The sequence below is a fragment of the Phyllobates terribilis genome, unplaced genomic scaffold (genome assembly GCF_046119375.1).
Source record: "Phyllobates terribilis strain yellow unplaced genomic scaffold, ASM4611937v1 Scaffold_9__5_contigs__length_417890890, whole genome shotgun sequence".
In the NCBI taxonomy this organism is placed as follows: Eukaryota; Metazoa; Chordata; class Amphibia; order Anura; family Dendrobatidae; genus Phyllobates; species Phyllobates terribilis.
Window position 1 is genome coordinate 395,815,285 of NW_027362769.1, and position 24,771 is coordinate 395,840,055.

General features: G+C 51.2%; 1 protein-coding gene across 1 annotated transcript in view; it reads left to right on the forward strand.

The window, feature by feature from the left end:
* The window catches only part of TNFRSF12A (TNF receptor superfamily member 12A), a 44,971-nt gene extending 20,518 nt beyond the window's left edge, over positions 1-24,453 (forward strand). The window contains exons 2-5 of the mRNA XM_073648804.1: positions 2,159-2,257; positions 12,036-12,173; positions 23,777-23,831; positions 24,032-24,453. Coding sequence (XP_073504905.1) covers positions 2,159-2,257; positions 12,036-12,173; positions 23,777-23,829 — 290 coding nt within the window. The 3' untranslated portion in view covers positions 23,830-23,831; positions 24,032-24,453. The remainder of the gene's footprint in view (positions 1-2,158; positions 2,258-12,035; positions 12,174-23,776; positions 23,832-24,031) is intronic.
* The last annotated feature ends 318 nt before the right edge of the window (positions 24,454-24,771 follow it).

Genomic DNA, 24,771 nt, shown 5'->3' on the forward strand with positions numbered 1-24,771 from the left:
ATACAAGTAACATCAGTGACAATAGTAGTAGCAATACCAGTAACATCAGTGACAGTAATAGTAACAATACTAGCAACATCAGTGACAATAGTAGTAACAATACCAGTAACATCAGTGACAGTAATAGTAACAATACCAGTAACATCAGTGACAATAATAGTAACAATACCAGTAACATCAGTGACAATAATAGTAACAATACCAGTAACATCAGTGACAATAGTAGTAACAATACCAGTAACATCAGTGACAGTAATAGTAACAATACCAGTAACATCAGTGACAGTAATAGTAACAATACCAGCCACATCAGTGACAATAGTAGTAACAATACCAGTAACATCAGTGACAGTAATAGTAACAATACCAGTAACATCAGTGACAATAATAGTAACAATACCAGTAACATCAGTGACAGTAATAGTAACAATACCAGTAACATCAGTGACAATAATAGTAACAATACCAGTAATATCAGTGACAGTAATAGTAACAATACCAGTAACATCAGTGACAATAATAGTAACAATACCAGTGGCATCAGTAACAATAATAGTAACAATACCAGTAACATAAGTAACAATAATAGTAACAATACCAGTAACATCAGTGACAGTAATAGTAACAATACCAGTAACATCAGTGACAGTAATAGTAACAATACCAGTAACATCAGTGACAGTAATAGTAGCAATACTAGCAACATCAGTGACACTATTAGTAACAATACCAGTAACATCAGTGACAGTAATAGTAACAATACCAGTAACATCAGTGACAATAATAGTAACAATACCAGTAACATCAGTGACAGTGCATGTAGTGACTCAGGGGATGGAGAGAACAATGTTCTGATCAAAAAAGTGTACATTCTATCTCACCTCGACCAGATGACCCAGTGACCCCAGCTGGACGTCCTGGGACTTGTAGTTCTCCTCGCCACCTGCCGGTGGACGTAACGCTGCCGGGGACAGAGCAGGACCCGCCTGTATATATATATCTCTGTACACACTGACACCGGGGTCACGTGACCATGAGATCAGCGCCGGAGACTGCGGAGCCCACACCGATATATATAACCGGGGGTCCGATTACAGCCGTAACGTCACCACATATATATATATATATATATAAACAGGGGGCTGCAGAGCATTGCATAGTGTCTCCATATACACAGAGGCTGCAGAGCATCGCACAGTGTCTCCATATACATATACACAGGAGGCTGCAGAGCATCACACAGTGTCTCCATATATATATATATATAAATATATACACAGAGGAGGCTGCAGAGCATTGCACAGTGTCTCCATATACACAGAGGCTGCAGAGTATCGTATAGTGTCTCCATATATATATATATATATATATATATATATATATATATATATATATATATACACACACAGAGGCTGCAGAGCATTGCACAGTGTCTCCATATACACAGAGGCTGCAGAGCATTGCACAGTGTCTCCATATATATATATGTACACAGAGGGGGATGCAGAGCATTACACAGTGTGTCCATATATGTACAGAGGGGGCTGCAGAGCATCGCACATTGTCTCCATATATATATACACAGAGGAGGCTGCAGAGCATTGCACAGTGTCTCCATATATATATAAGGGCCAACAAGTGCTAAGCATCTCTGGGAACTCCTTCAAGATTGCTGGAAGACCATTTCCGGTGACTACCTCTTGAAGCTCATCAAGAGAATGCCAAGAGTGTGCAAAGCAGTCATCAAAGCAAAAGGTGGCTACTTTGAATAACCTACAATATAAGACATATTTTCAGTTGTTTCACACTTTTTTGTTAAGTATATAATTCCACATGTGTTAATTCATAGTTTTGATGCCTTCAGTGTGAATGTACAATTTTCATAGTCATGAAAATACAGAAAAATCTTTAAATGAGAAGGTGTGTCCAAACTTTTGGTCTGTACTGTATATATACACAGAGGGGGCTGCAGAGCATCGCACAGTGTCTTCATATATATATACACACAGGAGGCTGCAGAGCATCGCACAGTGTCTCTATATACACAGAGGAGGCTGCATAACATCGCATGGTGTTAATGATACAGCCGCCCCTGAACTTTGGGCCCCATGTCCCCCGTGTTCGGTGCCGGACACTGATGATGTCCCCCTCTTTCCAGGGTCCTGTCCCCCCGGGATGCAGTGGAGCAACGACCTCGGCAAATGCAAAGACTGCAAGATCTGCGACACCTCCAGCAAGGACGACTTCTGCCAGCAATGTGAGAGACGGCTGAGATACTGCGAGAGCGCTGACCGTGATACTGAGAGGCGGCTGAGATACTGCGAGAGTGCTGACCATGATACTGAGAGACGGCTGAGATACTGCGAGAGCGCTGACCGTGATACTGAGAGACGGCTGAGATACTGCGAGAGTGCTGACCATGATACTGAGAGACGGCTGAGATACTGCGAGAGCGCTGACCGTGATACTGAGAGACGGCTGAGATACTGCGAGAGCGCTGACCGTGATACTGAGAGACGGCTGAGATACTGCGAGAGCGCTGACCGTGATACTGAGAGACGGCTGAGATACTGCGAGAGCGCTGACCGTGATACTGAGAGACGGCTGAGATACTGCGAGAGCGCTGACCGTGATACTGAGAGACGGCTGAGATACTGCGAGAGCGCTGACCGTGATACTGAGAGACGGCTGAGATACTGCGAGAGCGCTGACCGTGATACTGAGAGACGGCTGAGATACTGCGAGAGCGCTGACCATGATAGTGAGAGACGGCTGAGATACTGCGAGAGCGCTGACCGTGATACTGAGAGACGGCTGAGATACTGCGAGAGCGCTGACCGTGATACTGAGAGACGGCTGAGATACTGCGAGAGCGCTGACCATGATAGTGAGAGACGGCTGAGATACTGCGAGAGCGCTGACCGTGATACTGAGAGACGGCTGAGATACTGCGAGAGCGCTGACCGTGATACTGAGAGACGGCTGAGATACTGCGAGAGCGCTGACCGTGGTACTGAGAGACGGCTGAGATACTGCGAGAGCGCTGACCGTGATACTGAGAGACGGCTAAGATACTGCGAGAGCGCTGACCGTGATACTGAGAGACGGCTGAGATACTGCGAGAGCGCTGACCGTGATACTGAGAGACGGCTGAGATACTGCGAGAGCGCTGACCGTGATACTGAGAGACGGCTGAGATACTGCGAGAGCGCTGACCATGATAGTGAGAGACGGCTGAGATACTGCGAGAGCGCTGACCGTGATACTGAGAGACGGCTGAGATACTGCGAGAGCGCTGACCGTGATACTGAGAGACGGCTGAGATACTGCGAGAGCGCTGACCGTGGTACTGAGAGACGGCTGAGATACTGCGAGAGCGCTGACCGTGATACTGAGAGACGGCTAAGATACTGCGAGAGCGCTGACCGTGATACTGAGAGACGGCTGAGATACTGCGAGAGCGCTAACCGTGGTACTGAGAGACGGCTGAGATACTGCGAGAGCGCTGACCATGATAGTGAGAGACGGCTGAGATACTGCGACACCGCTGACCGTGATACTGAGAGACGGCTGAGATACTACGAGAGCGCTGACCGTGATACTGAGAGACGGCTGAGATACTGCGAGAGCGCTGACCATGATAGTGAGAGACGGCTGAGATACTGCGAGAGCGCTGACCATGATAGTGAGAGACGGCTGAGATACTGCGAGAGCGCTGACCGTGATACTGAGAGACGGCTGAGATACTGCGAGAGCGCTGACCGTGATACTGAGAGACGGCTGAGATACTGCGAGAGCGCTGACCGTGATACTGAGAGACGGCTGAGATACTGCGAGAGCGCTGACCGTGGTACTGAGAGACGGCTGAGATACTGCGAGAGCGCTGACCGTGATACTGAGAGACGGCTGAGATACTGCGAGAGCGCTGACCGTGGTACTGAGAGACGGCTGAGATACTACGAGAGCGCTGACCGTGATACTGAGAGACGGCTGAGATACTGCGAGAGCGCTGACCATGATAGTGAGAGACGGCTGAGATACTGCGAGAGCGCTGACCATGATAGTGAGAGACGGCTGAGATACTGCGAGAGCGCTGACCGTGGTACTGAGAGACGGCTGAGATACTGCGAGAGCGCTGACCGTGATACTGAGAGACGGCTGAGATACTGCGAGAGCGCTGACCGTGGTACTGAGAGACGGCTGAGATACTGCGAGAGCGCTGACCGTGATACTGAGAGACGGCTGAGATACTGCGAGAGCGCTGACCGTGATACTGAGAGACGGCTGAGATACTGCGAGAGCGCTGACCGTGATACTGAGAGACGGCTGAGATACTGCGAGAGCGCTGACCGTGATACTGAGAGACGGCTGAGATACTGCGAGAGCGCTGACCATGATAGTGAGAGACGGCTGAGATACTGCGAGAGCGCTGACCGTGATACTGAGAGACGGCTGAGATACTGCGAGAGCGCTGACCGTGATACTGAGAGACGGCTGAGATACTGCGAGAGCGCTGACCATGATAGTGAGAGACGGCTGAGATACTGCGAGAGCGCTGACCGTGATACTGAGAGACGGCTGAGATACTGCGAGAGCGCTGACCGTGATACTGAGAGACGGCTGAGATACTGCGAGAGCGCTGACCGTGGTACTGAGAGACGGCTGAGATACTGCGAGAGCGCTGACCGTGATACTGAGAGACGGCTAAGATACTGCGAGAGCGCTGACCGTGATACTGAGAGACGGCTGAGATACTGCGAGAGCGCTGACCGTGATACTGAGAGACGGCTGAGATACTGCGAGAGCGCTGACCGTGATACTGAGAGACGGCTGAGATACTGCGAGAGCGCTGACCATGATAGTGAGAGACGGCTGAGATACTGCGAGAGCGCTGACCGTGATACTGAGAGACGGCTGAGATACTGCGAGAGCGCTGACCGTGATACTGAGAGACGGCTGAGATACTGCGAGAGCGCTGACCGTGGTACTGAGAGACGGCTGAGATACTGCGAGAGCGCTGACCGTGATACTGAGAGACGGCTAAGATACTGCGAGAGCGCTGACCGTGATACTGAGAGACGGCTGAGATACTGCGAGAGCGCTAACCGTGGTACTGAGAGACGGCTGAGATACTGCGAGAGCGCTGACCATGATAGTGAGAGACGGCTGAGATACTGCGACACCGCTGACCGTGATACTGAGAGACGGCTGAGATACTACGAGAGCGCTGACCGTGATACTGAGAGACGGCTGAGATACTGCGAGAGCGCTGACCATGATAGTGAGAGACGGCTGAGATACTGCGAGAGCGCTGACCGTGATACTGAGAGACGGCTGAGATACTGCGAGAGCGCTGACCGTGATACTGAGAGACGGCTGAGATACTGCGAGAGCGCTGACCGTGATACTGAGAGACGGCTGAGATACTGCGAGAGCGCTGACCGTGATACTGAGAGACGGCTGAGATACTGCGAGAGCGCTGACCGTGATACTGAGAGACGGCTGAGATACTGCGAGAGCGCTGACCGTGATACTGAGAGACGGCTGAGATACTGCGAGAGCGCTAACCGTGGTACTGAGAGACGGCTGAGATACTGCGAGAGCGCTGAAAATGATAGTGAGAGACGGCTGAGATACTGCGACACCGCTGACCGTGATACTGAGAGACGGCTGAGATACTGCGAGAGCGCTGACCATGATACTGAGAGACGGCTGAGATACTGCGAGAGCGCTGACCGTGATACTGAGAGACGGCTGAGATACTGCGAGAGCGCTAACCGTGGTACTGAGAGACGGCTGAGATACTGCGAGAGCGCTGACCGTGATACTGAGAGACGGCTGAGATACTGCGAGAGCGCTGACCGTGATACTGAGAGACGGCTGAGATACTGCGAGAGCGCTGACCGTGATACTGAGAGACGGCTGAGATACTGCGAGAGCGCTGACCATGATAGTGAGAGACGGCTGAGATACTGCGAGAGCGCTGACCGTGGTACTGAGAGACGGCTGAGATACTGCGAGAGCGCTGACCGTGATACTGAGAGACGGCTGAGATACTGCGAGAGCGCTGACCGTGATACTGAGAGACGGCTGAGATACTGCGAGAGCGCTGACCATGATAGTGAGAGACGGCTGAGATACTGCGAGAGCGCTGACCGTGGTACTGAGAGACGGCTGAGATACTGCGAGAGCGCTGACCGTGATACTGAGAGACGGCTGAGATACTGCGAGAGCGCTGACCGTGGTACTGAGAGACGGCTGAGATACTGCGAGAGCGCTGACCGTGATACTGAGAGACGGCTGAGATACTGCGAGAGCGCTGACCGTGATACTGAGAGACGGCTGAGATACTGCGAGAGCGCTGACCGTGATACTGAGAGACGGCTGAGATACTGCGAGAGCGCTGACCGTGATACTGAGAGACGGCTGAGATACTGCGAGAGCGCTGACCATGATAGTGAGAGACGGCTGAGATACTGCGAGAGCGCTGACCGTGATACTGAGAGACGGCTGAGATACTGCGAGAGCGCTGACCGTGATACTGAGAGACGGCTGAGATACTGCGAGAGCGCTGACCATGATAGTGAGAGACGGCTGAGATACTGCGAGAGCGCTGACCGTGATACTGAGAGACGGCTGAGATACTGCGAGAGCGCTGACCGTGATACTGAGAGACGGCTGAGATACTGCGAGAGCGCTGACCGTGGTACTGAGAGACGGCTGAGATACTGCGAGAGCGCTGACCGTGATACTGAGAGACGGCTAAGATACTGCGAGAGCGCTGACCGTGATACTGAGAGACGGCTGAGATACTGCGAGAGCGCTGACCGTGATACTGAGAGACGGCTGAGATACTGCGAGAGCGCTGACCGTGATACTGAGAGACGGCTGAGATACTGCGAGAGCGCTGACCATGATAGTGAGAGACGGCTGAGATACTGCGAGAGCGCTGACCGTGATACTGAGAGACGGCTGAGATACTGCGAGAGCGCTGACCGTGATACTGAGAGACGGCTGAGATACTGCGAGAGCGCTGACCGTGGTACTGAGAGACGGCTGAGATACTGCGAGAGCGCTGACCGTGATACTGAGAGACGGCTAAGATACTGCGAGAGCGCTGACCGTGATACTGAGAGACGGCTGAGATACTGCGAGAGCGCTAACCGTGGTACTGAGAGACGGCTGAGATACTGCGAGAGCGCTGACCATGATAGTGAGAGACGGCTGAGATACTGCGACACCGCTGACCGTGATACTGAGAGACGGCTGAGATACTACGAGAGCGCTGACCGTGATACTGAGAGACGGCTGAGATACTGCGAGAGTTCTGACCATGATAGTGAGAGACGGCTGAGATACTGCGAGAGCGCTGACCGTGATACTGAGAGACGGCTGAGATACTGCGAGAGCGCTGACCGTGATACTGAGAGACGGCTGAGATACTGCGAGAGCGCTGACCGTGATACTGAGAGACGGCTGAGATACTGCGAGAGCGCTGACCGTGATACTGAGAGACGGCTGAGATACTGCGAGAGCGCTGACCGTGATACTGAGAGACGGCTGAGATACTGCGAGAGCGCTGACCGTGATACTGAGAGACGGCTGAGATACTGCGAGAGCGCTAACCGTGGTACTGAGAGACGGCTGAGATACTGCGAGAGCGCTGAAAATGATAGTGAGAGACGGCTGAGATACTGCGACACCGCTGACCGTGATACTGAGAGACGGCTGAGATACTGCGAGAGCGCTGACCATGATACTGAGAGACGGCTGAGATACTGCGAGAGCGCTGACCGTGATACTGAGAGACGGCTGAGATACTGCGAGAGCGCTAACCGTGGTACTGAGAGACGGCTGAGATACTGCGAGAGCGCTGACCGTGATACTGAGAGACGGCTGAGATACTGCGAGAGCGCTGAACGTGATACTGAGAGACGGCTGAGATACTGCGAGAGCGCTGACCGTGATACTGAGAGACGGCTGAGATACTGCGAGAGCGCTGACCATGATAGTGAGAGACGGCTGAGATACTGCGAGAGCGCTGACCGTGGTACTGAGAGACGGCTGAGATACTGCGAGAGCGCTGACCGTGATACTGAGAGACGGCTGAGATACTGCGAGAGCGCTGACCGTGATACTGAGAGACGGCTGAGATACTGCGAGAGCGCTGACCATGATAGTGAGAGACGGCTGAGATACTGCGAGAGCGCTGACCGTGGTACTGAGAGACGGCTGAGATACTGCGAGAGCGCTGACCGTGATACTGAGAGACGGCTGAGATACTGCGAGAGCGCTGACCGTGGTACTGAGAGACGGCTGAGATACTGCGAGAGCGTTGACCGTGATACTGAGAGACGGCTGAGATACTGCGAGAGCGCTGACCGTGATACTGAGAGACGGCTGAGATACTGCGAGAGCGCTAACCGTGGTACTGAGAGACGGCTGAGATACTGCGAGAGCGCTGACCATGATAGTGAGAGACGGCTGAGATACTGCGACACCGCTGACCGTGATACTGAGAGACGGCTGAGATACTGCGAGAGCGCTGACCGTGATACTGAGAGACGGCTGAGATACTGCGAGAGCGCTGACCATGATAGTGAGAGACGGCTGAGATACTGCGAGAGCGCTGACCGTGATACTGAGAGACGGCTGAGATACTGCGAGAGCGCTGACCATGATAGTGAGAGACGGCTGAGATACTGCGAGAGCGCTGACCGTGATACTGAGAGACGGCTGAGATACTGCGAGAGCGCTGACCGTGATACTGAGAGACGGCTGAGATACTGCGAGAGCGCTGACCGTGATACTGAGAGACGGCTGAGATACTGCGAGAGCGCTGACCGTGATACTGAGAGACGGCTGAGATACTGCGAGAGCGCTGACCGTGATACTGAGAGACGGCTGAGATACTGCGAGAGCGCTGACCGTGATACTGAGAGACGGCTGAGATACTGCGAGAGCGCTAACCGTGGTACTGAGAGACGGCTGAGATACTGCGAGAGCGCTAACCGTGGTACTGAGAGACGGCTGAGATACTGCGAGAGCGCTGACCGTGATACTGAGAGACGGCTGAGATACTGCGAGAGCGCTGACCGTGATACTGAGAGACGGCTGAGATACTGCGAGAGCGCTGACCGTGATACTGAGAGACGGCTGAGATACTGCGAGAGCGCTGACCATGATAGTGAGAGACGGCTGAGATACTGCGAGAGCGCTGACCGTGGTACTGAGAGACGGCTGAGATACTGCGAGAGCGCTGACCGTGATACTGAGAGACGGCTGAGATACTGCGAGAGCGCTGACCGTGGTACTGAGAGACGGCTGAGATACTGCGAGAGCGCTGACCGTGATACTGAGAGACGGCTGAGATACTGCGAGAGCGCTGACCGTGATACTGAGAGACGGCTGAGATACTGCGAGAGCGCTAACCGTGGTACTGAGAGACGGCTGAGATACTGCGAGAGCGCTGACCATGATAGTGAGAGACGGCTGAGATACTGCGACACCGCTGACCGTGATACTGAGAGACGGCTGAGATACTGCGAGAGCGCTGACCGTGATACTGAGAGACGGCTGAGATACTGCGAGAGCGCTGACCATGATAGTGAGAGACGGCTGAGATACTGCGAGAGCGCTGACCGTGATACTGAGAGACGGCTGAGATACTGCGAGAGCGCTGACCATGATAGTGAGAGACGGCTGAGATACTGCGAGAGCGCTGACCGTGATACTGAGAGACGGCTGAGATACTGCGAGAGCGCTGACCGTGATACTGAGAGACGGCTGAGATACTGCGAGAGCGCTGACCGTGATACTGAGAGATGGCTGAGATACTGCGAGAGCGCTGACCGTGATACTGAGAGACGGCTGAGATACTGCGAGAGCGCTGACCGTGATACTGAGAGACGGCTGAGATACTGCGAGAGCGCTGACCGTGATACTGAGAGACGGCTGAGATACTGCGAGAGTGCTAACCGTGGTACTGAGAGACGGCTGAGATACTGCGAGAGCGCTGAAAATGATAGTGAGAGACGGCTGAGATACTGCGACACCGCTGACCGTGATACTGAGAGACGGCTGAGATACTGCGAGAGCGCTGACCATGATACTGAGAGACGGCTGAGATACTGCGAGAGCGCTGACCGTGATACTGAGAGACGGCTGAGATACTGCGAGAGCGCTAACCGTGGTACTGAGAGACGGCTGAGATACTGCGAGAGCGCTGACCGTGCTACTGAGAGACGGCTGAGATACTGCGAGAGCGCTGACCGTGATACTGAGAGACGGCTGAGATACTGCGAGAGCGCTGACCATGATAGTGAGAGACGGCTGAGATACTGCGAGAGCGCTGACCGTGATACTGAGAGACGGCTGAGATACTGCGAGAGCGCTGACCGTGATACTGAGAGACGGCTGAGATACTGCGAGAGCGCTGACCGTGATACTGAGAGACGGCTGAGATACTGCGAGAGCGCTGACCGTGATACTGAGAGACGGCTGAGATACTGCGAGAGCGCTGACCATGATAGTGAGAGACGGCTGAGATACTGCGAGAGCGCTGACCGTGATACTGAGAGACGGCTGAGATACTGCGAGAGCGCTGACCATGATAGTGAGAGACGGCTGAGATACTGCGAGAGCGCTGACCGTGATACTGAGAGACGGCTGAGATACTGCGAGAGCGCTGACCGTGATACTGAGAGACGGCTGAGATACTGCGAGAGCGCTGACCGTGATACTGAGAGACGGCTGAGATACTGCGAGAGCGCTGACCGTGATACTGAGAGACGGCTGAGATACTGCGAGAGCGCTGACCGTGATACTGAGAGACGGCTGAGATACTGCGACACCGCTGACCGTGATACTGAGAGACGGCTGAGATACTGCGAGAGCGCTGACCGTGATACTGAGAGACGGCTGAGATACTGCGACACCGCTGACCGTGATACTGAGAGACGGCTGAGATACTGCGAGAGCGCTGACCGTGATACTGAGAGACGGCTGAGATACTGCGAGAGCGCTGACCGTGATACTGAGAGACGGCTGAGATACTGCGAGAGCGCTGACCATGATAGTGAGAGACGGCTGAGATACTGCGAGAGCGCTGACCGTGATACTGAGAGACGGCTGAGATACTGCGAGAGCGCTGACCGTGATACTGAGAGACGGCTGAGATACTGCGAGAGCGCTGACCATGATAGTAAGAGACGGCTGAGATACTGCGAGAGCGCTGACCGTGATACTGAGAGACGGCTGAGATACTGCGAGAGCGCTGACCATGATACTGAGAGACGGCTGAGATACTGCGAGAGCGCTGACCGTGATACTGAGAGACGGCTGAGATACTGCGAGAGCGCTGACCGTGATACTGAGAGGCGGCTGAGATATTGCGAGAGCGCTGACCATGATACTGAGAGACGGCTGAGGTACTGCGAGAGCGCTGACCATGATACTGAGAGACGGCTGAGATACTGCGAGAGCGCTCACCGTGATACTGAGATGGCTGAGATACTGCGAGAGCGCTGACCGTGATACTGAGACGGCTGAGATACTGCGAGAGCGCTGACCATGATACTGAGAGACGGCTGAGATACTGCGAGAGCGCTGACCGTGATACTGAGAGACGGCTGAGATACTGCGAGAGCGCTGACCGTGATACTGAGAGACGGCTGAGATACTGCGAGAGCGCTGACCGTGATACTGAGAGACGGCTGAGATACTGCGAGAGCGCTGACCGTGATACTGAGAGGCGGCTGAGATATTGCGAGAGCGCTGACCATGATACTGAGAGACGGCTGAGGTACTGCGAGAGCGCTGACCATGATACTGAGAGACGGCTGAGATACTGCGAGAGCGCTGACCGTGATACTGAGAGACGGCTGAGATACTGCGAGAGCGCTGACCGTGATACTGAGAGACGGCTGATATACTGCGAGAGCGCTGACCGTGATACTGAGAGACGGCTGAGATACTGCGAGAGCGCTGACCGTGATACTGAGAGACGGCTGATACCTTTATATCATTTCCATCAGGTGAAGACTCCGATAAGTCCGGCGACTTCCCGTGGCTGATGGTGATTAGCGTCACCGCCGTCTCTGTCTTTTTCGTGACCCTGCTCCTCGGTCTCGCTATTTACCTGGTGCGATGTCGGCCGAAAAAGAAATTCACCAGTGAGTATCAAAAGCTTAGATACATAAAATCTGTAGATAGTATCACACATAATAATCCTAGATACATGGATCAGACGTGTAATATCCCTGCGAAACATGTCACTATAAAAAGAGACACTCAACTATCTCACAATATATCGCACAGACCGCCAAACCTCCTGCAGTCACCACTAGGGGGAGCTCCCTGTGTACAGAGATACATGATAAGATTCTGTCTGCAGCCACCAATAGGGGGAGCTCCCTGTATACAGAGAGACATGATAAGATCCTGTCTGCATCCACCACTAGGGGGAGCTCCCTGTATACAGAGAGACATGATAAGATTCTGTCTGCAGCCACCACTAGGGGGAGCTCCCTGTATACAGAGATACATGATAAGATCCTGTCTGCAGCCACCACTAGGGGGAGCTCCCTGTGTACAGAGATACATGATAAGATCCTGTCTGCAGCCACCACTAGGGGGAGCTCCCTGTATACAGAGAAACATGATAAGATTCTGTCTGCAGCCACCACTAGGGGGAGCTCCCTGTATACAGAGATACATGATAAGATCCTGTCTGCAGCCACCACTAGGGGGAGCTCCCTGTATACAGATATACATGATAATGTGCTGTCTGCAGTAACCACTAGAGGGAGCTCCCTGTATACAGAGATACATGATAAGATTCTGTCTGCAGCCACAACTAGGGGAAGCTCCCTGTATACAGAGATACATGATAAGATTCTGTCTGCAGCCACAACTAGGGGGAGCTCCCTGTATACAGAGATACATGATAAGATCCTGTCTGCAGCCACCACTAGGGGGAGCTCCCTGTATACAGAGATGCATAATAAGATTCTGTCTGCAGCCACCACTAGGGGGAGCTCCCTGTATACAGAGATACATGATAAGATTCTGTCTGCAGCCACTACTAGGGGAAGCTCCCTGTATACAGAGATACATGGTAAGATTCTGTCTGCAGTCACCACTAGGGGGAGCTCACTGTATACAGAGATACATGATAAGATCCTGTCTGCAGTCACCACTAGGGGGAGCTCCCTGTATACAGAGATACATGATAAGATTCTGTCTGCAGTCACCACTAGGGGGAGCTCCCTGTATACAGAGATACATGATAAGATTCTGTCTGCAGCCACAACTAGGGGGAGCTCCCTGTATACAGAGATACATGATAAGATTCTGTCTGCAGCCACCACTAGGGGGAGCTCCCTGTATACAGAGATACATGATAAGATTCTGTCTGCAGCCACCACTAGGGGGATCTCCCTGTATACAGAGATACATGATGAGATCCTGTCTGCAGCCACCACTAGGGGGAGCTCCCTGTATACAGTGATACATAAGATTCTGTCCACAGCCACCACTAGGGGGAGCTCCCAGTATACAGAGATACATGATAAGATCCTGTCTGCAGTCACTACTAGGGGGAGCTCCCTGTATACAGAGATACATTATAAGATTCTGTCTGCAATCACCACTAGGGGGAGCTCCCTGTATACAGAGATACATGATAAGATTCTGTCTGCAGCCACCACTAGGAGGAGCTCCCTGTATACAGAGATACATGACAAGATTCTATCTTCAGTCACCACTAGGGGGAGCTCCCTGTATACAGAGATACATGATAAGATCCAGTCTGCAGCCACCACTAGGGGGAGCTCCCTGTATACAGAGATACATGATAAGATCCTGTCTACAGTCACCACTAGATGGAGCTACCTCTATACAGAGATACATGATAAGATCCTGTCTGCAGCCACCACTAAGGGGAGCTCCCTGTATACAGAGATACATGATAAGATTCTATCTGCAGTCACCACTAGGGGGAGCTCCCTGTATACAGAGATACATGATAAGATCCTGTGTGCAGCCACCACTAGAGGGAGCTCACTGTATACAGAGATACATGATGAGATCCTGTGTGCAGCCACCACTAGGGGGAGCTCCCTGTATACAGAGATACATGATAAGATTCTGTCTGCAGCCACCACTAGGGGGAGCTTCCTGTATACAGAGATACATGATAAGATCCTGACTGCAGCCACCACTAGGAGGAGCTCCCTGTATACAGAGATACATGATAAGATTCTGTCTGCAGCCACCACTAGGGGGAGCTCCCTGTATACAGAGATACATGATAAGATTCTGTCTGCAGCCTCCACTAGGGGGAGCTCCCTCTATACAGAGATGCATGATAAGATTCTGTCTGCAGCCACCACTAGGGGGAGCTCCCTGTATACAGAGAAACAGGATAAGATTCTGTCTGCAGCCTCCACTAGGGGGAGCTCCCTGTATACAGAGATACATGATAAGATCCTGTCTGCAGCCTCCACTAGGGGGAGCGCCCTCTATACAGAGATACATGATAACATTCTGTCTGCAGTCACCACTAGGGGCAGCTCCCTGTATACAGAGATACATGATAAGATTCTGTCTGCAGCCTCCACTAGGGGGAGCTCCCTGTATACAGAGATACATGATAAGATTCTGTCTGCAGCCTCCACTAGGGGGAGCTCTCTGTATACAGAGATACATGATAAGATTCTGTCTGCATTCTCCACTAGGGGGAGCTCCCTGTATACAGAGATACATGATAAGATTCTGTCTGCAGCCTCCACTAGGGGGAGCTCCCTGTATACAGAGATACATGATAAGATCCTGTCTGCAGCCACCACTAGGGGAGCTCCCTGTATACAGAGATACCTGATAACATTCTGTCTGCAGCCACCACTAGGGGGAGCTCCCTGTATATATAGAGATACATGATAAGATCCTGTCTGCAGCCACCACTAGGGGGAGCTCCCTGTATTTATAGAGATACATGATAAGATTCTGTCTGCAGCCACCACTAGGAGGAGCTCCCTGTATACAGAGATACATGATAAGATCCTGTCTGCAGCCTCCACTAGGGGGAGCTCCCTGTATACAGAGATACATAATAAGATCCTGTCTGCAGCCACCACTAGGGGGAGCTCCCTGTATGCAGAGATACATGATAAGATTCTGTCTGCAGCCACCACTAGGGGGAGCTCCCTGTATACAGAGATACATGATAAGATCCTGTCTGCAGCCACCACTAGGGGGAGCTCCCTGTATACAGAGATACATGATAAGATTCTGTCTGCAGCCACCACTAGGGGGAGATCCCTGTATACTGAGATACATAATAAGATCCTGTCTGCAGTCACCACTAGGGGGAGCTCCCTGTATACAGAGATACATGATAAGATCCTGTCTGCAGCCACCACTAGGGGGAACTCCCTGTGTACAGAGATACATGATAAGATCCTGTCTGCAGCCACCACTAGGGGGAGCTCCCTGTATACAGAGATACATGATATGATTCTGTCTGCAGCCACCACTAGGGGGAGCTCCCTGTATACAGAGATACATGATAAGATCCTGTCTGCAGCCACCACTAGGGGGAGCTCCCTGTATACAGATATACATGATAATGTGCTGTCTGCAGTAACCACTAGGGGGAGCTTCCTGTATACAGAGATACATGATAAGATTCTGTCTGCAGCCACCACTAGGGGGAGCTCCCTGTATACAGATATACATGATAAGATTCTGTCTGCAGTCACCACTAGGGGGAGCTCCCTGTATACAGAGATACATAATAAGATCCTGTCTGCAGCCACCACTAGGGGGAGCTCCCTGTATACAGATATACATGATAAGATCCTGTCTGCAGCCACCACTAGGGGGAGCTCCTTGTATGCAGAGATACATGATAAGATTCTGTCTGCAGCCACCACTAGGGGGAGCTCCCTATATGCAGAGATACATGATAAGATTCTGTCTGCAGCCACCACTAGGGGGAGCTCCCTATATGCAGAGATACATAATAAGATTCTGTCTGCAGCCACCACTAGGGGGAGCTCCCTGTATACAGAGATACATGATAAGATTCTGTCTGCAGCCACAACTAGGGGGAGCTCCCTGTATACAGAGATACATGATAAGATCCTGTCTGCAGCCACCACTAGGGTTAGCTCCCTGTATACAGAGATACATGATAAGATTCTGTCTACAGCCACCACTAGGGGGAGCTCCCTGTATACAGAGATACATAATAAGATTCTGTCTGCAGCCACCACTAGGGGGAGCTCCCTGTATACAGAGATACATGATAAGATTCTGTCTGCAGCCACAACTAGGGGGAGCTCCCTGTATACCGAGATACATGATAAGATTCTGTCTGCAGCCACCACTAGGGGGAGCTCCCTGTATACAGAGATACATAAGATTCTGTCCACAGCCACCACTAGGGGGAGCTCCCAGTATACAGAGATACATGATAAGATCCTGTCGGCAGTCACTACTAGGGTGAGTTCCCTGTATACAGAGATATATTATAAGATTCTGTCTGCAATCACCACTAGGGGGAGCTCCCTGTATACAGAGATACATGATAAAATTCTGTCTGCAGCCTCCACTAGGGGGAGCTCCCTGTATACAGAGATACAAGATGAGATCCTGTGTGCAGCCACCACTAGGGGGAGCTCCCTGTATACAGAGATACATGATAAGATTCTGTCTGCAGCCACCACTAGGGGGAGCTCCCTGTATACAGAGATACATGATAAGATCCTGTCTGCAGCCACCACTAGGAGGAGCTCCCTATATACAGAGATACATGATAAAATCCTGTCAGCAGTCACCACTAGGGGGAGCTCCCTGTATACAGAGATACATGAGAAGATCCTGTCTGCAGCCACCACTAGGGGGAGCTCCCTGTATACAGAGATACATGATAAGATCCTGTCTGCAGCCTCCACTAGGGGGAGCTCCCTGTATACAGAGATACATGATAAGATCCTGTCTGCAGCCACCACTAGGGGGAGCTCCCTGTATACAGAGATACATGATAAGATCCTGTCTGCAGCCACCACTAGGTGGAGCTCCCTGTATACAGAGATACATGATAAGATTCTGTCTGCAGCCTCCACTAGGGGGAGCTCCCTGTATACAGAGATACATGACAAGATTCTATCTTCAGTCACCACTAGGGGGAGCTCCCTGTATACAGAGATACATGATAAGATCCAGTCTGCAGCCACCACTAGGGGGAGCTCCCTGTATACAGAGATACATGATAAGATCCTGTCTACAGTCACCACTAGAGGGAGCTACCTGTATACAGAGATACATGATAAGATCCTGTCTGCAGCCACCACTAGGGGGAGCTCCCTGTGTACAGAGATACATGATAAGATTCTGTCTGCAGTCACCACTAGAGGGAGCTCCCTGTATACAGAGATACATGATAAGATCCTGTCTGCAGCCTCCACTAGGGGGAGCTCCCTGTATACAGAGATACATGATAAGATCCTGTCTGCAGCCTCCTCTAGGGGGAGCTCACTGTATACAGAGATACATGATGAGATCCTGTGTGCAGCCATCACTAGGGGGAGCTCCCTGTATACAGAGATACATGATAAGATTCTGTCTGCAGCCACCACTAGGGGAGCTCCCTGTATACAGAGATACATGATAAGATCCTGTCTGCAGCCACCACTAGGGGGAGCTTCCTGTATACAGAGATACATGATAAGATCATGTCTGCAGCCACCACTAGGAGGAGCTCCCTATATACAGAGATACATGATAAAATCCTGTCAGCAGTCACCACTAGGGGGAGCTCCCTGTATACAGAGATACATGAGAAGATCCTGTCTGCAGCCACCACTAGGGGGAGCTCCCTGTATACAGAGATACATCATAAGATCCTGTCTGCAGCCTCCACTAGGGGGAGCTCCCTGTATACAGAGATACATGATAAGATCCTGTCTGCAGTCACCACTAGGGGGAGCTCCCTGTATACAGAGATACATGATAAGATCCTGTCTGCAGCCACCACTAGGGGGAGCTCCCTGTATACAGAGATACATGATAAGATCCTGTCTGCAGCCACCACTAGGGGGAGCTCCCTGTATACAGAGATACATGATAAGATTCTGTCTGCAGCCATCACTAGGGGGAGCTCCCTGTATACAGAGATACATGATAAGATTCTGTCTGCAGCCACCACTAGGGGGAGCTCCCTGTATACAGAGATACATGATAAGATTCTGTCTGCAGCCACCACTAGGGGGAGCTACCTGTATACAGAGATACATGATAAGATTCTGTCTGCAGCCACAACTAGGGGGAGCTCCCTGTATACAGAGATACATGATAAGATCCTGTCTGCAGCCACCACTAGGGGGAGCTCCCTGTATACAGAGAAACATGATAAGATTCTGTCTGCAGCCACCACTAGGGGGAGCTCCCTGTACACAGAGATACATGATAAGATTCTGTCTGCAGCCACCACTAGGGGGAGCTCCCTGTATACAGAGATACATGAGAAGATCCTGTCTGCAACCACCACTAGGGGGAGCTCCCTGTATACAGAGATACATGATAAGATTCTGTCTGCAGCCACCACTAGGGGGAGCTCCCTGTACACAGAGATACATGATAAGATTTTGTCTGCAGCCACCACTAGGGGGAGCTCCCTGTATACAGAGATACATGATAAGATTCTGTCTGCAGCCACCACTAGGAGGAGCTCCCTGTATATAGAGATACATGATACGATTCTGTCTGCAGCCACCACTAGGGGGAGCTCCCTGTATACAGAGATACATGAGAAGATCCTGTCTGCAGCCACCACTAGGGGGAGCTCCCTGTATACAGAGATACATGATAAGATTCTGTCTGCAGCCACCACTAGGGGGAGCTCCCTGTATACAGAGATACATGATGAGATTCTGTCTGCAGCCACCACTAGGGGGAGCTCCCTGTATACAGAGATACATGATAAGATCCTGTCTGCAGCCACCACTAGGGGGTGCTCCCTGTATACAGAGATACATGATGAGATTCTGTCTGCAGCCACCACTAGGGGGAGCTCCCTGTATACAGAGATACATGATAAGATCCTGTCTGCAGCCACCACTAGGGGGAGCTCCCTGTATACAGAGATACATGATAAGATTCTGTCTGCAGCTACCACTAGGGGGAGCTCCCTGTATACAGAGATACATGATGAGATTCTGTCTGCAGCCACCACTAGGGGGATCTCCCTGTATACAGAGATACATGATAAGATCCTGTCTGCAGCCACCACTAGGGGGTGCTCCCTGTATACAGAGATACATGATAAGATTCTGTCTGCAGCCTCCACTAGGGGGAGCTCCCTGTATACAGAGATACATGATAAGATCCTGTCTGCAGCCACCACTAGCGGAGCTACCTGTATACAGAGATACATGATAACATTCTGTCTGCAGCCACCACTAGGGGGAGCTCCCTGTATATATAGAGATACATGATAAGATCCTGTCTGCAGGCACCACTAGGGGGAGCTCCCTGTATTTATAGAGATACATGATAAGATTCTGTCTGCAGCCACCACTAGGAGGAGCTCCCTGTATACAGAGATACATGATAAGATCCTGTCTGCAGCCTCCACTAGGGGGAGCTCCCTGTATACAGAGATACATAATAAGATCCTGTCTGCAGCCACCACTAGGGGGAGCTCCCTGTATGCAGAGATACATGATAAGATTCTGTCTGCAGCCACCACTAGGGGGAGCTCCCTGCATACAGAGATACATGATAAGATCCTGTCTGCAGCCACCACTAGGGGGAGCTCCCTGTATACAGAGATACATGATAAGATTCTGTCTGCAGCCACCACTAGGGGGAGATCCCTGTATACTGAGATACATAATAAGATTCTGTCTGCAGTCACCACTAGGGGGAGCTCCCTGTATACAGAGATACATGAGAAGATCCTGTCTGCAGCCACCACTAGGGGGAGCTCCCTGTATACAGAGATACATGATAAGATTCTGTCTGCAGCCACCACTAGGGGGAGCTCCCTGTATACAGAGATACATGATAAGATTCTGTCTGCAGCCATCACTAGGGGGAGCTCCCTGTATACAGAGATACATGATAAGATTCTGTCTGCAGCCACCACTAGGGGGAGCTCCCTGTATACAGAGAAACATGATAAGATTCTGTCTGCAGCCATCACTAGGGGGAGCTCCCTGTATACAGAGATACATGATAAGATTCTGTCTGCAGCCACCACTAGGGGGAGATCCCTGTATACTGAGATACATAATAAGATTCTGTCTGCAGCCACCACTAGGGGGAGCTCCCTGTATACAGAGAAACATGATAAGATCCTGTCTGCAGCCACCACTAGGGGGAGCTCCCTGTATACAGAGATACATGATAAGATTCTGTCTGCAGCCACCACTAGGGGGAGATCCCTGTATACTGAGATACATAATAAGATTCTGTCTGCAGCCACCACTAGGGGGAGCTCCCTGTATACAGAGATACATGATAAGATTCTGTCTGCAGCCACCACTAGGGGGAGCTCCCTGTATACAGAGATACATGATAAGATTCTGTCTGCAGTCACCACTAGGGGGAGCTCCCTGTATACAGAGATACATGATAAGATCCTGTCTGCAGCCACCACTAGGGGGAGCTCCCTGTATACAGAGATACATGATAAGATTCTGTCTGCAGCCATCACTAGGGGGAGCTCCCTGTATACAGAGATACATGATAAGATTCTGTCTGCAGCCATCACTAGGGGGAGCTCGCTGTATACAGAAATACATGATAAGATCCTGTCTGCAGCCACCACTAGGGGGAGCTCCCTGTATACAGAGATACATGATAAGATCCTGTCTGCAGCCACCACTAGGGGGAGCTCCCTGTATACAGAGAAACATGATAAGATTCTGTCTGCAGCCACCACTAGGGGGAGCTCCCTGTACACAGAGATACATGATAAGATCCTGTCTGCAGCCACCACTAGGGGGAGCTCCCTGTATACAGAGATACCTGATAAGATCCTCTCTGCAGCCACCACTAGGGGGAGCTCCCTGTATACAGAGAAACATGATAAGATTCTGTCTGCAGCCACCACTAGGGGGAGCTCCCTGTACACAGAGATACATGATAAGATTCTGTCTGCAGCCACCACTAGGGGGAGCTCTCTGTATACAGAGATACATGATAAGATCCTGTCTGCAGCCACCACTAGGGGGAGCTCCCTGTATACAGAGAAACATGATAAGATTCTGTCTGCAGCCACCACTAGGGGGAGCTCCCTGTATACAGAGATACATGAGAAGATCCTGTCTGCAACCACCACTAGGGCGAGCTCCCTGTATACAGAGATACATGATAAGATTCTGTCTGCAGCCACCACTAGGGGGAGCTCCCTGTACACAGAGATGCATGATAAGATTTTGTCTGCAGCCACCACTAGGGGGAGCTCCCTGTATATAGAGATACATGATAAGATTCTGTCTGCAGCCACCACTAGGGGGAGCTCCCTGCATACAGAGATACATGAGAAGATCCTGTCTGCAGCCACCACTAGGGGGTGCTCCCTGTATACAGAGATACATGATAAGATTCTGTCTGCAGCTACCACTAGGGGGAGCTCCCTGTATACAGAGATACATGATGAGATTCTGTCTGCAGCCACCACTAGGGGGAGCTCCCTGTATACAGAGATACATGATAAGATCCTGTCTGCAGCCACCACTAGGGGGTGCTCCCTGTATACAGAGATACATGATAAGATTCTGTCTGCAGCCTCCACTAGGGGGAGCTCCCTGTATACAGAGATACATGATAAGATCCTGTCTGCAGCCACCACTAGGGGAGCTCCCTGTATACAGAGATACATGATAACATTCTGTCTGCAGCCACCACTAGGGGGAGCTCCCTGTATATATAGAGATACATGATAAGATCCTGTCTGCAGCCAACACTAGGGGGAGCTCCCTGTATTTATAGAGATACATGATAAGATTCTGTCTGCAGCCACCACTAGGAGGAGCTCCCTGTATACAGAGATACATGATAAGATCCTGTCTGCAGCCTCCACTAGGGGGAGCTCCCTGTATACAGAGATACATAATAAGATCCTGTCTGCAGCCACCACTAGGGGGAGCTCCCTGTATGCAGAGATACATGATAAGATTCTGTCTGCAGCCACCACTAGGGGGAGCTCCCTGCATACAGAGATACATGATAAGATCCTGTCTGCAGCCACCACTAGGGGGAGCTCCCTGTATACAGAGATACATGATAAGATTCTGTCTGCAGCCACCACTAGGGGGAGATCCCTGTATACTGAGATACATAATAAGATTCTGTCTGCAGTCACCACTAGGGGGAGCTCCCTGTATACAGAGATACATGATAAGATTCTGTCTGCAGCCATCACTAGGGGGAGCTCCCTGTATACAGAGATACATGATAAGATTCTGTCTGCAGCCACCACTAGGGGGAGCTCCCTGTATACAGAGAAACATGATAAGATTCTGTCTGCAGCCACCACTAGGGGGAGCTCCTTGTACACAGAGATACATGATAAGATTCTGTCTGCAGCCTCCACTAGGGGGAGCTCCTTGTATACAGAGAAACATGATAAGATCCTGTCTGTAGCCACCACTAGGGGGAGCTCCCTGTACACAGAGATACATGATAAGATCCTGTCTGCAGCCACCACTAGGGGGAGCTCCCTGTATACAGAGAAACATGATAAGATTCTGTCTGCAGCCACCACTAGGGGGAGCTTCCTGTATACAGAGAAACATGATAAGATTCTGTCTGCAGCCACCACTAGGGGGAGCTCCCTGTATACAGAGATACATGATAAGATCCTGTCTGCAGTCATCACTAGGGGGAGCTCCCTGTATACAGAGATACATGATAAGATTCTGTCTGCAGCCATCACTAGGGGGAGCTCCCTGTATACAGAGATAGAGGATAATATCCTGTCTGCAGCCATCACTAGGGGGAGCTCCCTGTATACAGAGATACATGATAAGATCCTGTCTGCAGCCACCACTAGGGGGAGCTCCCTGTATACAGAGATACATGATAAGATTCTGTCTGCAGCCACCACTAGGGGGAGCTCCCTGTATACAGAGAAACATGATAAGATCCTGTCTGCAGCCATCACTAGGGGGAGCTCCCTGTATACAGAGATACATAAGATCCTGTCTGCAGCCACCACTAGGGGGAGCTCCCTGTATACAGAGATACATGATAAGATTCTGTCTGCAGCCACCACTAGGGGGAGCTCTCTGTATACAGAGATACATGATAAGATCCTGTCTGCAGCCACCACTAGGGGGAGCTCCCTGTATACAGAGAGACATGATAAGATACTGTCTGCAGTCACCACTAGGGGGAGCTCCCTGTATACAGAGATATATGATAAGATCCTGTCTGCAGCCACCACTAGGGGGAGCTCCCTGTATACAGAGATACATGATAAGATCCTGTCTGCAGCCACCACTAGGGGGAGCTCCCTGTATACAGAAATATATGATAAGATCCTGTCTGCAGCCACCACTAGGGGGAGCTCCCTGTATATAGAGATACATGATAAGATCCTGTCTGCAGCCACCACTAGGGGGAGCTCCCTGTATATAGAGATTGGAGATCTGATCATTTTTATATTAGAATCAGTGTTATAATTGTGGATCTGAGAGGATCCAGGATCATTTTCGATGATATCAGCTTTTGTGCTGTAATATTTCCCTCTTTTCTTTCTCAGCCCCCATAGAGGAGACGGGAGCGCACTCTGCCGAAGAACTTCTCATACACTGAAGGTGAGATGCTCTGCGCGGTCTGTTGTGTGACGGTCTGCGCACATGACGTATGGCGTGCGATGCTCTGCACAGACTCACTGTAGCACATTATGAAGTATTACGGAAACTGCCGGACGCTCTGCAGATGTTTGCCAATCACCAGCGAGATGCGCTGCAGACGCGGTGGGGTCACTAACTTCTACTTTCTCTTGATTTTGCAGATCACCGCAGCCGCCTGTTGTTCCTCCTCCTCCTCCTCGCAGATTGGATGCTGCTATTGAGCACTGTGTATATATACATATATGTATAGAGGGTGTATATACTGTATCTATATGTATATATATATATTTGCTGCGCTGGACGCAGAACGTGACATTATTTTTAACCCTCGCTCGCGGGAAGGGATTTGGAGGGCTATTTGCCGAGCAGTGTCTTTCGTTCCCCCACCCCTCCAGGGTGCGTCCCGCACCCCACTATCTGCAGAAACAAGCACCGGATCACGAGCCGCCACCACCCACGCCACATTCCCCCCGGAGCAGTGGTTATGAGCCCCGAGGATCAGGAGACGCCCTCCCTGGGAGACTCATGTGCCCCCGGTCAGGGCCGAAGGGAAACCAAATAAAACGTGGATTTTTGTTTTGCAGCCTCTGAGTGATCTGTGTCCTGTGTGATAGAGTCATGGATAATATCCCCCTCCCCATTACAACTCATCTAGGGAAAAAAATTTTGTCGTGTCACTAGATGGTAAAACAGCAGCACCTCAGTTTACTGCCATTGCCTGCTTGTCCACACTGCTGCGGAGCCTAGATAAGCAGGCACGCACAGAGCATGTGCATGCATGTAAGGCTAATGCCTCTGTAGGGTGCTCCTATAATACCTGTCTGTACGTCCGGTGATCCGGGAACAGCTCAGTCTGCAGCTGCTGTGACGATGGCACTATGTGTATATTGTTGGATGTTAT